This window comes from Schistocerca nitens, chromosome 6 (genome assembly GCF_023898315.1).
Source record: "Schistocerca nitens isolate TAMUIC-IGC-003100 chromosome 6, iqSchNite1.1, whole genome shotgun sequence".
NCBI classification, from domain to species: Eukaryota; Metazoa; Arthropoda; class Insecta; order Orthoptera; family Acrididae; genus Schistocerca; species Schistocerca nitens.
In genome coordinates, this window is record NC_064619.1 from 208261944 (window position 1) to 208278523 (window position 16580).

A 16580-nucleotide genomic window follows, 5' to 3' on the forward strand; every position below is an offset into this window, starting at 1 on the left:
AAACAACAACCATTTGGTATAGATCAGGAGGTAGCAAGCAGTAGCTGCTTTCTTTCGAATTTGTTTTACAAAGTTTTGCAGGCATAACCATGAATAGCATTAAGCAGTATAATGATAATTTATTATTACTACAGTATTATAGAGATTAAGTTTTTACAATTTGCTTGGCTTTTGTACACCTTGAATTGTTCCATATCTATTAAGGTTCTCCTTTTCGATGAGAACTATGGAACACAATGAATCAATTAATAAATGAATGAACCAAGTCACTTAGCAATGAATGCCATTCTCCTCACATTTTTGCACAATTAGGAAAATCTTTGTATCCTGAGGCCAAAGCAAAACAAAGAGACTGCAGCACTTCATTTTAGTATGGTTGAGTCAGATGATTATTCTTAGCCTGCCTTATTTGCAATTTTAACACAACATTTTTATGTCATAACTGAAATAATTTTAGATGAAGGCTTGCATTATAAATTCTTCTAAATAATGTGCAATTTGCAAAGTTCTGCTATTAAAGTTGATATATCTATCTGTGCAGGTTTGTGGCTAGCAAGTACTTGTGATGCCCTCAGAATGTGACTAAGTGGCAATGTTAGTGCTAACTGACAGTTTTCCATCAGTTTTATTGTATACGTCAACTGTTGTAGATGTTGCCCATTATCTCCTAGTCTTTACTGGTTCCTTTCAGGGTGTGAACTAATAAAACATCAATAAATAAATAAAAAATGTTTCATGTGCTGCTTCACATGCTTATATTTACAGGTTGAATTCTATTTGAAACATTTACTGTTTTTGAAGAGAATTGCACATTTATCTTAACATACAATCAATTACAAATTTGATATCAGAAAAGTATTCAATTTCACACTGAAGTATAACTAGATTGTTTATATTATGACCTTTTTTTTATATGAAGAAATTGAATTTCAAAGTTTGCCATAGCAAATAAAATTTGAAAACAAACCTTTTATTTCATACCCATTACATTCCTTTTTATGTCTCAATCCTTTAGATTTTATTTTAGGAATTAGTGAGAAGGGCAGATGATTCTTAGAAATTGGAGACTACTGTAGATTCAACTCAAGTGTTTCAACAGTAGACAATTTTTTTCATTTTTAATCATTGTTTTCTACATGGTAGAATATGTATAAGCACACAGATTCCATATAAGAGAAATTCCACGTGCTACTGAATGTACAAATCTAGTAACTTCTGACAATCAATCATTATAACACTCATGTAATAAGTGGTGACAGAAGGATCGTTTTCACTGAATATGCGATCTGTGGTTTGTTGAAAACATTATGACATATATAGTGTATACAAAAACTTACCATTTTTTGCTCCATATAGAATCCATTTAGCAAACATAAGTGAGACCAAGTATCCAAACAGCAACAGCAGGAAAAGAAATTGAGGTACAGTTTCAAGGAGGATGTTGATAGGCTTACGAAAGTGGCTGTAAACAAAAATGGATATTGTCATCTTTGTTGCAAATGTAAAATCACCTTCATAAATACACACTGCTTTGAGCATAATTCCACTTCATTAAACTGTGTATTTATAAGTTTGCTTAAGCAGTCAGAAAGTGGAAACTATATAAAATTATATGGAAAATTCTGTTATTTGTTTATAGAATAAGTAAACTATGCACTCTAAAGTAATGTAATAATTATCTGACAAGTCACTGAATCTCTCAAGATCTCTCTTTTCTTTTTGCAGCCTACCAACAGTGAAATTTGCCTATGCTTTGTATCACAACTTCAAGATGCTGACCTTTCTTTTCTCAAATAGTTCACAAGCACACCCATAATGCAACATCAGAAGTCTCACAGGGTGAATTCTCATTTATTATTGAGAACTATACTAATATTTTACCCAAATGACATATTAAACTGTGTGGCACACTAGAATTTGTATGTGGAAATTTGCCAGTTGATACCAAACCATTTAAATAGATATCTTGGTTCAGCTGTCTGTCAGATTTTTATTCCTACACTTTCCGGCTCAGATGCAGATGAAAGTGATGGTGACGTATTCTGCCATTTGTTGAAAAAGAAACAAACAGAACACTCCAATGATGATATCTACAGAAAAACCAACAAATGTGTGTCCAGTGGCACAATATTTTCATTTTGAGGGTCTCAAAACAATACATTCACAAATTGTTTCTTCCACTTCTTGAAAGAGAAAGAAATCACATGGGCTTGGATCTAGACAGAACTGTCTGAATTTAAGGTTTACCAAAAAATGCTTGTGTTTTGACTGTCTCCTCAGCAACCATTCTGCCATGGTCAAATAATAATGTACAAAATTTAATCTTAAGATGCTTTCACTGAGTTTTTAAAAACCTTAAGACAGCATGCTAATATTATTCAAATGAGTTCACTTGCAGCACAGAAAAGTATATAATTTCCTTGCTCATACTCACTGCTGTCTGCACTTTTATTGTATGTTTATCATCAGAAACTTGAAGAGAGGACTGGGAATTGGCCAACGAGTGTGTGAACTTCAACAAAATCCAGTGGGCAGTGGGAACATTCCAACCATTCAAGTCACCTAGCCCAAATGGAATAACATGGCATAACTAATCTATCTCAATGCTGCTGCACATGCAGCTGCTCGACGACTGACACTGTCTTTCCAGATTCATTACTTATATAGCTGCCAGTTATCAAACCACAACTTCCGGGCTGCGGCACAGTGGCAACGAAAGCGGAAGGGCGTTGACCGGAAGTTTTGATTTTAGTGCCACGGCCAGTTTGTTAAAATTAGAGCTGGCCTGGTTCGGCAGATAGGCAACCAGTTACAACACTTTCGAGAAGAGCTCTTTTGCCCATATGAACAACACTATCAAGATGAGATTTTCGCCCATATGAACAAATATTAATGAGCATTTAGCATCACAGGGTGCCCCAGAGAGCATTCCAGGGTGCCCTAACACCAAGAAGAATCACTTCTTGGCTTTTGGCAAGATCAATGTGTAGTTTTTCTTTTTTTCTTTCTTTTTTTTTTTTTTTTTTTTTTTTTTTTTTAATAGATAAGGATTAAGGATAAGGAAGGGAACTTTATTTAATTTCTATAATAATGAGTCAGATTACCAATGAGTGTGATCTTTTTACAGTTGTCAACACCTTTCACTCACACTGAGACAGATTCCAATTCATTTATTTTACAACAGTTCCTGGTCCTGAGAACCTGGAGAGCATTATAGCTTTAGGGAAACTGGCCTCTGTTATAGCCTTTAATCACCAATAATTGTATGGATATTCAAACACACTCACTTAGAAACAATAGCTGGTTACATGATAACAACTCAGTATCTCTTATTCGACTGCCGTGCCATGACGTGCGGCCGGCGCCGTTCATAGTTAGGTGGTGCTCCCGCACTCAGCCAAGTTGCGGAGCGCCTCTATCGCCGTTTGCACGTACTGTCGTGGCGGCACTGTAAATGTCATGGCACTGCCACAACACTTTTCCCCCCTTGAAAAAAAAAAACACTCACTTCCTTGGAGACATGGACAGTGCGGAGACATCCATGGCCTCTTGTGAGGCCCCGAGAAGATCCCGCGGAGAGACACGAGAGTATGGTCAAAAATGTCCAGGACGGAAGCTCGGGAAGCTCGTGCGTGGAACGTGCCTCCTGGACGAGATGTTGGGTGAAAACTCCGGAGCAGCATCCATAGGTGTCGTGGACCTGGGGGTGTGCTCCAGCGAGATGGGTCCCGGAGAAGGCGGCGTCGCGACTGGGGCCGGTTCTGGCATACTCGGAAGCGGTAGCAACGTCGGCTGCAGCAACACGTACGGTAGATCAGCAGCAGCGACAGGACTAGCGTCCCGGGCTGGTGGAGGCGAAGGAAGGGGCGGTGGCACCGGCGTGGCCACCACTCGTGGGTGCATCTGGTCATAATGGCGAAGAACCATGCCATCGTCCGTACGTATTTCACAATGCCGGCGGCCGCAAAGAGCCTTGACCACCCCTGGAATCCATTTAGGGAGAGATCCATACCCTCGTGCCCACACGTCGGCACCCACCGAGTATTTTCCCGCACTAGGGGACACAGCACAAGGCCTGACAGGGTGAAGCAGGTGCAGTAGAGTGCACGGTTGGCGGCCATGCAAGAGTTCAGCAGGGCAGCGATCACCCAGAGGCGTGAAGCGATAAGAACTCAGAAATTGCAGCAGAGCGTCATCTGTGGAAAAATCACTAAGGAATTTTTTCATCTGGCTTTAGAAAGTGCGGACAAGGCACTCGACCTCCCCATTCGATTGCGGATGGAAGGGTGATGCTGTAACATGATGAATCCCCTGTCCAGTACAAAAATCACGGAAGGCCTGCGAAGAGAACTGAGAGCCATTGTCCGTGACGATCATGGATGGAAGACCTTCAAGCGCAAAGATTTTGGACAAAGCCAGCGTCGTCGCCGCAGTGGTGGGCGACGGACATCAAACAACAAACGGAAACTTTGAGAAGGCGTCAATCAACAGTAACCAATAACTACTGAGGAAGGGGCCGGCAAAGTCAGCGTGCACCCGTTCCCATGGCTGCGCCGGATCAGGCCATGGAGAGGGCGTTGTATGAGGTGCAGCCAGTTGTGAAGCACACTGACCACACGCAGCAACCATGTGGGCGATGTCCAAATCAATACCGGGCCAATAAACGTGCCTGCGGGCCAGGGACTTAGTCCGAGAAATCCCCCAATGGCCTTCATGCAACAGTTTGAGAACATCTTTCCGAAGAGAGGCTGGCACCATGACCCGTGGAGATGCACCATCCATGGCCAGAAGAACAACACCATCACGAACAGACAGATGAAGGCACAAGGCATGGTAGTTGCGAAGGGGATCTGATGCCTGGCCCTTGGTCCTGTCCGGCCAACCCCGTTGAACAAAACTGATCACCTGACACAGGACCGGGTCCCGCGCAGTAGCCGACGCAACCTGCAAAGCTGTAAGTGGAAAACCCTCAACCGCACGACATTCTTCCTCATCAATGTGTAAACAGAGTAGTTCAACACGATCAAAAACCGGGTCGGGGCCCATCAGCAATCACGACAATGCATCAGCGTTGGCGTGCTGGGCCGTGGGGCGATAGTGAATCTCGTAGTGAAAATGAGACAAGTATAAGGCCCAACGTTGCAGGCGGTGAGCTGCCTTATCCGGAAGCGACGCCGATAGGCTGAACAGAGAGACCAGCGGCTTGTGGTCGGTGATGAGGTGAAACTTAGAACCATACAAAAAAATCCTGAACTTTTTTAGAGCATAAATGATAGCAAGCACCTCCTTTTCGATTTGGGAGTAACGCCGTTGTGCATCGTTGAGGGTCTTGGAAGCATAGTGAAAGGTCTCTGTTGGATTCCTTTCATGTTTAATTTCTCAAATTTGTTGTCTTTTAAGGAATAAATTCCTCTTCTAAATTTACTGTGGCGTTTCTGACTATCTGGGAGGAGACTGAGTAGTGGAACGTGTTACTTTTACACGTAAACAAGAACGATCTCTCACACTACTACACTTTAAAGCACAGTTTATATGTAATTCTTATATGTAATTCATGTCACACAGTCTCATACGGAACCTACATCCGCTTTCTTTTATATACTGTGTATGATAAGATACTGTCATCCCCCTTCCCTTCTGTGTGAGAGGATGAATGATCAAATGTGTTTGTAGCTGCATGCTTGAGGGTAGCAGACAAGGCTGTCTGCTAGAGTACAGTAGGACCAACGTTGAAACAGGTAGCTACGGTTCCTAAAAGCAGAGAGGTTTCCATTCTTAGTATGGTCCGGTCCGTCCCCTGTCATGTTGGTATAGGAAGCTGCCCCTCTGGCGCCTTCCGTTGGTCTTTGTGAGCGACTCTCAGGAGCACGCTGGGTAGTAGGTAGTTGGAGAGTGGGAGTCTGGCAGTTGGAGAGTTGCAGCCGAGCAGTAGGCAGTTGGAGTCCAGTGGTAGCGCAGGGCAGTCCAGCAGTAGCAGTCTGGCGGTAGCGAGCGTCTGAAGTGGTAAGATCTCCGGCCAAGCGCGTGTCTGTTAAGTCCATAGGACAATGGATTTGTTAAGTTCAGGTTAACTGAGAATTTAATCATTTTATTTCGGGTTAGCTTTAAAATAGCTAAGGTTATCTTTAATTGCAGCGGAGTGTAATTCTCGTGTCCAGTTCAGATTAATTTGCGGTAGTTGCTTTGTTACTACTTTGTGAGTAAAGTGGAACCACGTGTTGGTCAGTAACTCTAAGTAAGATCAATCTTAAATGCAAATGCTTGTGTGATTATAACGTATCGTCTTGAAAAGATTTTGAATATACCAACTTTTCTTTATGTTCAACCCACGTGGGGTGTACTTTGTGAGACCAGTACCACGTGCTTATATAACTGTTTGACCCATCAGGTTAATAGTAAGACGTTAGTAACCAGTTCGAGGTTTTTGTTTTGTAATTTGCTTTTTGATCTAATTTATTTTTATTATCTAAATTATTGCGGAGTTATACGCTTTCTGTAAACCAAGTTGACCACGTGAAGGGTAATTACAAGACGGACAGGATTGTGCTACGAAAGTAATTTCTTTAACTGAAAATTTGAATCTATTGGTTGTGGTTAACTTTCTCTTGCATGCGTTTCAATGTTCTTTGTGTGTTGTTTTATGAATGCAGTGTTGTATCCAGTCTCCCAATCTTGACTCCATATTTTATGTGTTCCGTAATATTCCAATCTCACAGTCTCACAATCGTAAATAAGGCACCAGCTCAGTTATAACTCACGTATAATATGCTGAAATTTCAATGAACAATCTTTAAAATAAATTTGCAAATATAAACTGATTTCTTTCTTTTTATTTAAATTCTCCTTTTATATAGATATATTACCGGTTGTTGTATGACTGTAAAAGATTATAATCAATGTTAGTCTGATTGGTAAGGTGGTAAACCTAGACTAGTTACCTGCTGAAACAGTGGCTCAGTAAACGCTCGGTTAACCTCCCAAGACAGCTCACAGTTTTAAACCGCTTTCATGGTCTAATTAGCACCCGATTTCAGCATACCAAATTCAAGTCACAATCTTACGCTATTCAGCAAAGCAAATTAGAGTTACAATCTTTCACATGGCGACCCTGTTCTGTGATTCCGCTAGACTCTGGAATCTCTGAGACGTTAGATTGCAAGCGTTGAATAATCTTAATTTTTTTCCCTACAGCGCTCAAACAACTTTTGCGTTGTTTCCGAGCAGACGTTCAAAAGATTAACGGCGTTGTTGATCGGCGTTGCGTTGTTTGTCTTGTTTTGTTTTCTATATTTGTGTGTTTTATATGTGTGTGTGTGTTTTTTTTCTCTCGCTTGTAAATTCCACTGTTTCGATCTAAGATAAAAATTTGTTTTGCGTGTAAAAAAGTGCGTACTAGGTTGAGTATCTTTCGTGTGACTGTCGTAATTTTTGGGGGACACATTTATTGTGATTAGTGTGTTGCGTACTGGGTGTAAACTGCACTAATGCTGACACGTAACCAAGCTAAAAGTAAGGGGTCCGACAACTTAAGCAACATGGACCAAGGGGATAATTTGATTTCCAATATTAACGCGTCGGGCGGTTCCGAAAATGCAATGGGGAATACTTCAGACGAAATGCAAAACAGCACGAACGGGCTCACATCAGAGCCAGAAATTAATTCGCCTCCAACTAACCAAATTGATTTGGCAGAATTCATGAAAGCCTTATTGCAACAAAATAAAGAAAACGCAGAGAAATCTGAAAAATCGATCCGCGAGCTAGGCGAACAAATGACGCAAAAATCAGAAAAATTGTTCCGAGAACAAAAAGAATCCGAAAAATCGATCCGCGAGCTAGGCGAACAAATAGACAAAAAATTAATCCAGCAGACAAATAAAGTTGACAAGTCGATGCAGAGAGTGTCCGATGATATCTCACAAAGAATAAACAATCTGGCAAGTGAAATAAAAAGTGACATTATGAAAGAATTAGGCCGTACATTTGAACGAATCGACGACCGTCTGCAAGCCCTAGAACAGAGCAAGCGGTGTGGCGAGGCCGAATCTAAAGAAAGCGAAGAACGGCTACTTAGGAATTTCCAAGAGCTGAGAGAACAATGCCAAAGAGATCGTCAGCAGGTACTCTCGAGGGTCCAAGAGGCTGAAACGCATTGTCCCACGGCCGTTAGCAACACAATAGCGGACAACAGTTTAGCGATCCACGCGTTGGAACAGGAGGTCGAACAATTGAAGCAGACTGGGGCGGAGGACAAGAGACAAATAGATGAGAAGATCGCGGCATTAGCGGACATTGTAGGCACGATGAAGCTGACGGAAAGCGAGAACAATATCACACAGGTAACGGCCGCAGAGACCGAAGAAGTGCGTTCGCTTCTTAAATTCCAGAAGGGACAGTTTGAAGTAAACAGACAGCACAAAGCTGTAACAGGCGATTTACAAGAACGCGTGGCGCATCTGGAAAACCGCATGGCGTGTGATTCCGAACTCGCCAATAGCAATAAAAATAGCCGTACGAACAGTGCAGAGAGGGACTCCGGCCACGAGGGAGATTGTGACGACAGGGAAGAATGTAATTTAAGGGGCAGACATGAGACAAATAGAAACATTCAAGGGCCTCGCCAGGAGGAAATGCGGGGATTTGATTTCAAACATTTCCTTACGGTAAGAAAATTTGAGATATTCCGTAATTCTCAAAAAGGCATACATCCACGAGCATGGCTCGAGCAATTTGAGTTCTGTCTTCCTCCCGACTGGGCAAGTTCACATAAAATAGAGTATATGTGTGGCTATTTGGAAGGTGAACCGGCGAGTCGTATGAGGTCGGCAGCGCGTCACTGCAACTCCACTCGGGAGTTTCGACAAGCCTTTCTGTCCGCCTATTGGTCGGAAGCGGCACAAGATAGGGTCAAACATGGCATAATTATGCTGCCAAATTTGAACCAGTCTGATTTCGGCAGCCCTGCACGCCTATTCGACCACATGCTGCAGGCAAATCAATTTTTATACGACCCATACGGACCTGCGGAACTAATTAGGATATGCATCACCAAATTGCCGATGCACTTGCGGCACGTCATTCTTGCGGGACGATGCAAAGAGGACGTGGAAACGTTTAAAACGCTTCTCCAAGAGTTGGAATACAATACACCAGAATGCCCGCCTAATCAGGCACAAAGTTATTATGGGGCTCAGCAGCGCGATCGCAGTCGTGGCCGTATTGCTAATCAACGGCGTGACTGGTCGTCGCGACGCGAACGAAACAATAATCGAGACAGGCCGTATAGAAACTGGGGTAACAGTCGCGAACACAGATGGAGCAACAGAAATGATAGAGGATGGGGACAAGATCGTGAACGCAACAGGTACGGCAACCAGCATCGTTACTACGATGAACACGGTGGGAGTAGAATTGTAGGCGGAGCCCCACATGATGTCGAAATTCGGCCGGCCAACCCCAGACATAATCCAACAAATGGGAATGAAAGAAACCGGCAATGACAAATGATCAGCCCAGAAGGCGCCAAATCGGAACAAATGAGCGACATGGCAAATGAGTACATAGGGTTTATAGAGAGGAGAATGAATTGATTAGTTTAAATTTATGGCGTAGGCATTTTGAATAATATGATGGTAAATATAGTGATAAAGATATTTTTATGTGAGTGATTGAAGTGATGTTGTTAATTTGTTTTCTTTCCTTGTGCAATTAGGATTTAGTTTGATTCAAACGTAAAGATAAAAGGTTTCCTTGTGAACAAGTGAAATGCTTTTTTTTGTGTCCATTGAAAAGAGTCGCTCCTGAGAGAAGCAAGATCGTTGCTGAAATTGCAAGAACTCAGGGGAATATCCGATCTGTGGATATTATGGGTCTGGCAAACCCAGGTCCCCAGCTGTTAGTAGCCGTGTTTCCGATTTTCTGTTTTCAGTGCTACTATCTATCTATTACTATTCTATATCTGTCAGTATAAATGAGGATCTCTTACTATAGTATGCGTGCTGTATGAATATTTTAAGATAGGAGAACTCTGAGAAAGGAATGAGGAAGTTTGGAATCTTGAAAACAGGATGCAATAATACGATTGTTTAACCATTGGCTTCCCAATATGCGATGATATGTGAATATTGATGATATATGTCTTTTTGTTCTTTATAGCTGAGTACGAAAAGTGCTGTCTGTGGATTTCGTAAGTATATTGATTCCCTTTAAGGTGAAAGAAGAATTGTGGTTTGTGTAATTTACGTGGCTCTGAAATATTATTGTGGTACTCAAATACGAGCAGTTTTTCAGCAAATGGAGAATGGAACGGAAATATGGATCCTTTTTTTTTTTGTTGTCTTGATTGATGTTAAGCCGAAGCCTGAAAAATTATTCTGCGTTAATACTTGTCCTAGAAAAGCGACGTTTATGTGTTTTGCTGATGCTGTGAGCATTACAGCTTACTGTTTTCGCTGGTGCGGGATGCACTGCAGCTTATATGGTTTGTACTGAGGAAGTTTCCCTCTTGAAGGTAGAGGATGATTAAATAATTTTGATTATGGGAACGAAGGAAAGCTTGGTTTAAGGTAATAAGGATGAAGCAAAACATTTGTCATTTAAACTACAAGAGGATTCGAATCTTTTGTGTCTGTTGTAAGTTCAAATATGTAAAGATGAAACTGTTTTACAGAATAGAGGTCACCACAATTTTGCCATTCATGAGAAATGAATCCAGAATAACCACCACAGGCGAAATAACTGATTTGAAGGCGAAAGGTAACGTAAAGAAGGAACGAAATCGAAGCAAAATGGGTAAGAAAATGTAATATAACCTGTATAATTAAAATATTTTACCTTCTCAGAGCCATCTGTGTGATTAATTCTTGTAATAACGTAATTTTAGATGAAATTTTCTTACTGTGTTATGTGTGAATATATGAGTATGATAAATGTATAATTGCGAGTCTCTTTTCAGGTGTGTGAACTGGTATAAATGTTTTTGCGTGTAAATAACCATTGTTCTTTTTACTGTGTATGTTTAAGGAAAGTTCTCCATTTATCATGTGACAAGACGTATGCCGTGAGCGTCAAGAAGAGGGCGAATTAGAACATTTCTGTAGTGGTGTAAACACTTTGTTGAAGTAGCATTGAAGTGGCTTGTGGGATTAATTAGTAGTGGATAGAAGTAGAATTTTGAGTAATGCATGTTTATGGGTAGTTAGTTTGTAGAATAGACAACAGGTGTGCATGTGTGTGTGTAAATAACATGTGAACCCTATGCTCTACTGACCTATACTTGCGCAAGGCATAACCCTATTCATTTTAGTGAATTAATAAGTGGCATTTGATTTATTAAAACACAAGTGAACCACATTAGTGATGTGGATTTAAATATTGTATTGTCAGTTCATTTAATTTTTATTTTTACATTGTAAAGTCATTTCACTTTTATTTTTTATATGGTCAAGTCATTTAACTTTTAATTTTATATTGTCGATTCATCTAACTTTGTTCTTAAAAATTGTGAAAGACAATACTAAGTGATATTATGTATGACATTGTGTAATCACATAAGGATGATGAAAAATTTCTGTGAATGCAGATGAGAACGTGAAAGCGAACCGGCAAAACTCTTAAGAGACAGCGGGAGCAGCCAGGTAGTTGTAAACTGGCGGGTTTCCCAGCGGGACACGCTGTCAGCCAGGCCACTTCGGGAGCTCGGCCGACAACAAAAGGACGCGGGAAACACTTTCCCTTGCACCTGTAGCTAATGGGCGGCCGCCCCGCGCGACCCTAGCTGAAGGGAATGACCTGAGATGGGCGAGCGGTCCACCGCGCGGAAATCCATCTCCTGGCCACGCACGCGACCGTGACGAGACGGCCGCGGTGAAACAAAACAAGGGGCGTGGAGCCTTTTTACAGGTACTGTCCAAAGAAACTTGCAGACGTCAACGACGCCTATCGACATTTCCTGATGGATGCCTACTGTCAAGCGACAGTAAATCATGGTTCGATGTTCTCTGGTCGCTAAGGGTGACACAAAGAAGAGCCATTAAGTGTCATCCTTGCCCAAGAATATCAACCTGGCATGTCAATAGAGGATACCACACGAATTTGACAATACAAACATGGAACAAAATCGAGATGTACGTGACACAAGAGAAACTTCATGAGAGGGCAGAGACGGCGGGATCGCACGCAACAGATGGACAAAAATCCCTACTGACAGCTGCGGCGACGAACCCCCTCCCCCTCCCCTTATATTGTGCCACGGAACAGTGGAACTAGTGAGTGTATAAGTGAACAGTGATTATACGGTTCTTAGTTCAATGCATATACGTGTGTTTCTGTCACAGAAACTTTGACTCGTGTGTTTTGCAGGGACTCGATTTATTGGTGTTTATTAAACTCTGACTCTTGTATTTTGCAGGTGTTCTATATTTTTTTAAACTTTGACTATTGTATTTTGCAGGTGTTTTATTTATTGGTGTTTTGTTTTAGATGTTGACTATTGTACTGTTTTATTGATCAATGTTTGTTCTTGTGTTAGGTATTAGATTTGTGATATTTTGTTTCATAAATTCATTACTGTGGCACTGCTTCCTTTATCAGTCAGATTGCTATTCATTCTCATTGGGCTGTGATCGATTAGCCTTTGCATGGGGCATATTTATTGTGAGGAACCCCTTAAGGGTAACAATCACACAATTATTGTAGTTTCAGTATAATGACACAGTGCTCATTGTTTGCTAACTAACTGAAATATTGTAGAGTGATTAAATTAGTGCCACATAGTTAGGTTAATTCTACAGATTATTAGTTTTGTAAGATATAGAATTTTTTTTGCGATAACCGCTTTGTAAAACATGTTTTTTCTCTTATCAATTTTTTTTGCTTTTGCGAATTGTGCATTGTAAAGTTCTGCTTTATAATACTGATGTTATTTCATGTTCTTTTTTTTAATTGCTGTGGCACCTTTGCTATTTTCATAAATTTTGCTTGTTAATAAACAGTCATAAAATTGCCTGTGATCAGTTGGCTCTTGCAAGGAGCAAATACTGGTGAACTCCATAAGGGTAACAACCAGAAATTGTTTTCATATCAATGACACAGGAACCATTGTTTTTACTTGCTGACCGATTTAGGTCTACACGACCTTTTAAATAGGTGTCACAGATTGTGTGTTTTTTTTTTTTTTTTTCTCTCTTTGAAATTGGTAGATTGTAAAGATGTTTGAAATTATTGTGTTTTAGCAAGTAGCTGGTGACCTTTTTGCCTTTTTCTTTACACTTTTGGTTTAAGTAGGGTGTGAGAAGCCTGCTTGGGAATGTCCTAGCATGGCCAGAAAATTCCCTGCACAGTCTTTTCCCGGAGCGTTGGGGTTATGAAAGGTCTCTGTTGGATTCCTTTCATGTTTAATTTCTCAAATTTGTTGTCTTTTAAGGAATAAATTCCTCTTCTAAATTTACTGTGGCGTTTCTGACTATCTGGGAGGAGACTGAGTAGTGGAACGTGTTACTTTTACACGTAAACAAGAACGATCTCTCACACTACTACACTTTAAAGCACAGTTTATATGTAATTCTTATATGTAATTCATGTCACACAGTCTCATACGGAACCTACATCCGCTTTCTTTTATATACTGTGTATGATAAGATACTGTCATCCCCCTTCCCTTCTGTGTGAGAGGATGAATGATCAAATGTGTTTGTAGCTGCATGCTTGAGGGTAGCAGACAAGGCTGTCTGCTAGAGTACAGTAGGACCAACGTTGAAACAGGTAGCTACGGTTCCTAAAAGCAGAGAGGTTTCCATTCTTAGTATGGTCCGGTCCGTCCCCTGTCATGTTGGTATAGGAAGCTGCCCCTCTGGCGCCTTCCGTTGGTCTTTGTGAGCGACTCTCAGGAGCACGCTGGGTAGTAGGTAGTTGGAGAGTGGGAGTCTGGCAGTTGGAGAGTTGCAGCCGAGCAGTAGGCAGTTGGAGTCCAGTGGTAGCGCAGGGCAGTCCAGCAGTAGCAGTCTGGCGGTAGCGAGCGTCTGAAGTGGTAAGATCTCCGGCCAAGCGCGTGTCTGTTAAGTCCATAGGACAATGGATTTGTTAAGTTCAGGTTAACTGAGAATTTAATCATTTTATTTCGGGTTAGCTTTAAAATAGCTAAGGTTATCTTTAATTGCAGCGGAGTGTAATTCTCGTGTCCAGTTCAGATTAATTTGCGGTAGTTGCTTTGTTACTACTTTGTGAGTAAAGTGGAACCACGTGTTGGTCAGTAACTCTAAGTAAGATCAATCTTAAATGCAAATGCTTGTGTGATTATAACGTATCGTCTTGAAAAGATTTTGAATATACCAACTTTTCTTTATGTTCAACCCACGTGGGGTGTACTTTGTGAGACCAGTACCACGTGCTTATATAACTGTTTGACCCATCAGGTTAATAGTAAGACGTTAGTAACCAGTTCGAGGTTTTTGTTTTGTAATTTGCTTTTTGATCTAATTTATTTTTATTATCTAAATTATTGCGGAGTTATACGCTTTCTGTAAACCAAGTTGACCACGTGAAGGGTAATTACAAGACGGACAGGATTGTGCTACGAAAGTAATTTCTTTAACTGAAAATTTGAATCTATTGGTTGTGGTTAACTTTCTCTTGCATGCGTTTCAATGTTCTTTGTGTGTTGTTTTATGAATGCAGTGTTGTATCCAGTCTCCCAATCTTGACTCCATATTTTATGTGTTCCGTAATATTCCAATCTCACAGTCTCACAATCGTAAATAAGGCACCAGCTCAGTTATAACTCACGTATAATATGCTGAAATTTCAATGAACAATCTTTAAAATAAATTTGCAAATATAAACTGATTTCTTTCTTTTTATTTAAATTCTCCTTTTATATAGATATATTACCAGTTGTTGTATGACTGTAAAAGATTATAATCAATGTTAGTCTGATTGGTAAGGTGGTAAACCTAGACTAGTTACCTGCTGAAACAGTGGCTCAGTAAACGCTCGGTTAACCTCCCAAGACAGCTCACAGTTTTAAACCGCTTTCATGGTCTAATTAGCACCCGATTTCAGCATACCAAATTCAAGTCACAATCTTACGCTATTCAGCAAAGCAAATTAGAGTTACAATCTTTCAATAGGCGATGGGTCGTTCCGACCCATCCTCATACCGATGGGCGAGAACAGCCCCTAGGCCATACTGTGACGCGTCAGTCGCGAGAAACAAGTGCTGACCCGGACGGAATGTGGCAAGACAAGGCGCTGACTGCAAATGAGCCTTCAGGTGGACAAAAGCCTGCTCACACTCGTCGGACCAACAGAAAGGGACGTTTTTGTGTAACAGCTGATGCAGAGGATGAGCTACCGCTGCCGTGGATGGAATGAATTTGTGATAATAAGCATTTGTGCCTAGAAACGCCTGAAGTTCTTTGACCATAGACGGCCGGGGTAGAGCGTTAATGGCCGCAACGTGCTGATGTAGAGGACATATACCCTCACGGGACAAGTGGAAACCAAGATACAAAATGGAGGGTTGGAAGAACTGTGACTTGTCCAGATTGCACCTCAACCCAACCGAATGCAAAACCCGAAACAGGGAACGCAAATTGCGAAGGTGCTCCTCAGTGGAGGCCCCCATGACAACAATGTCATCCAGATAGTTTATGCAGCCGGGAATGGAAGCCGTGAGCTGTTCCAAAAACCGATGAAAAATGGATGGCGCGCTAGCGACGCCAAATGGTAACCGCTGGTACTGATACAACCCACAAGGAGTGTTGATGACGAGAAATTCCTTGGAAGAAGCATCCAACGGCAACTGATGGTACGCCTCCGATAAGTCAAGTTTGGAAAAGAACTGGCCCCCAGCGAGCTTGGTAAATAACTCCTCAGGACGGGGAAGAGGATAAGTGTCAATGAGGCTCTGAGCGTTGACAGTGGCTTTAAAATCACCACACAATTGCAGACTCCCGTTTGGTTTAGAAACCACCACGATGGGTGATGCCCATTCGCTGGAGGTAACAGGAAGGAGAATCCCTGAAGCTGTTAACCTGTCTATCTCAGCCTTGACAGGTGCACGCAATGCCACCGGAATAGGGCGTGCCCGGAAAAACTTAGGGCGAGTTGTAGGTTTAAGAGTAATGTGGGCTTCAAAATCCTTGGCACGACCCAGACCAGCAGAGACCACGGACAAAAATTCAGAACACAATCCATCCAGCTGTTGATATGGAATATCCTCAGATATGAGGTGCACATCATCATCAATGGAGAACCCAAACAACCGGAAAGAATCATAACCGAACAGGTTTTCAGTGCCCGCATGATCCACCACATAAAACATGAGGGGCCTAACAACAGACTTGTAGGCAGTGGAAGCATCAAACTGGCCAATGATAGGAATTTTCTGTTTATTATAAGTTCTCAGATTTCGCGTAACTGGAGACAAGGGAGGGGAGCCCAACTCCAAATACGTGTGAGAATTAATGAGAGTTACTGCAGAGCCAGTGTCCACTTGCATGCGAATGTCTTTATCCAGAACACGAACAGTAACAAACAACTTATTTGTTTGAGAAAGCACACAGTTAACATCCATGTCCGAT

General features: G+C 41.5%; 1 protein-coding gene across 3 annotated transcripts in view; it reads right to left on the bottom strand.

Moving 5' to 3' along the window:
- LOC126262906 (V-type proton ATPase 116 kDa subunit a 1-like) overlaps positions 1-16580 on the bottom strand; it is a 253157-nt gene that overhangs the window by 46068 nt on the left and 190509 nt on the right. For all 3 annotated transcript variants that reach the window (XM_049959811.1, XM_049959812.1, XM_049959810.1), the window contains exon 12: positions 1338-1462. In XM_049959811.1, coding sequence (XP_049815768.1) covers positions 1338-1462 — 125 coding nt within the window. The remainder of the gene's footprint in view (positions 1-1337; positions 1463-16580) is intronic.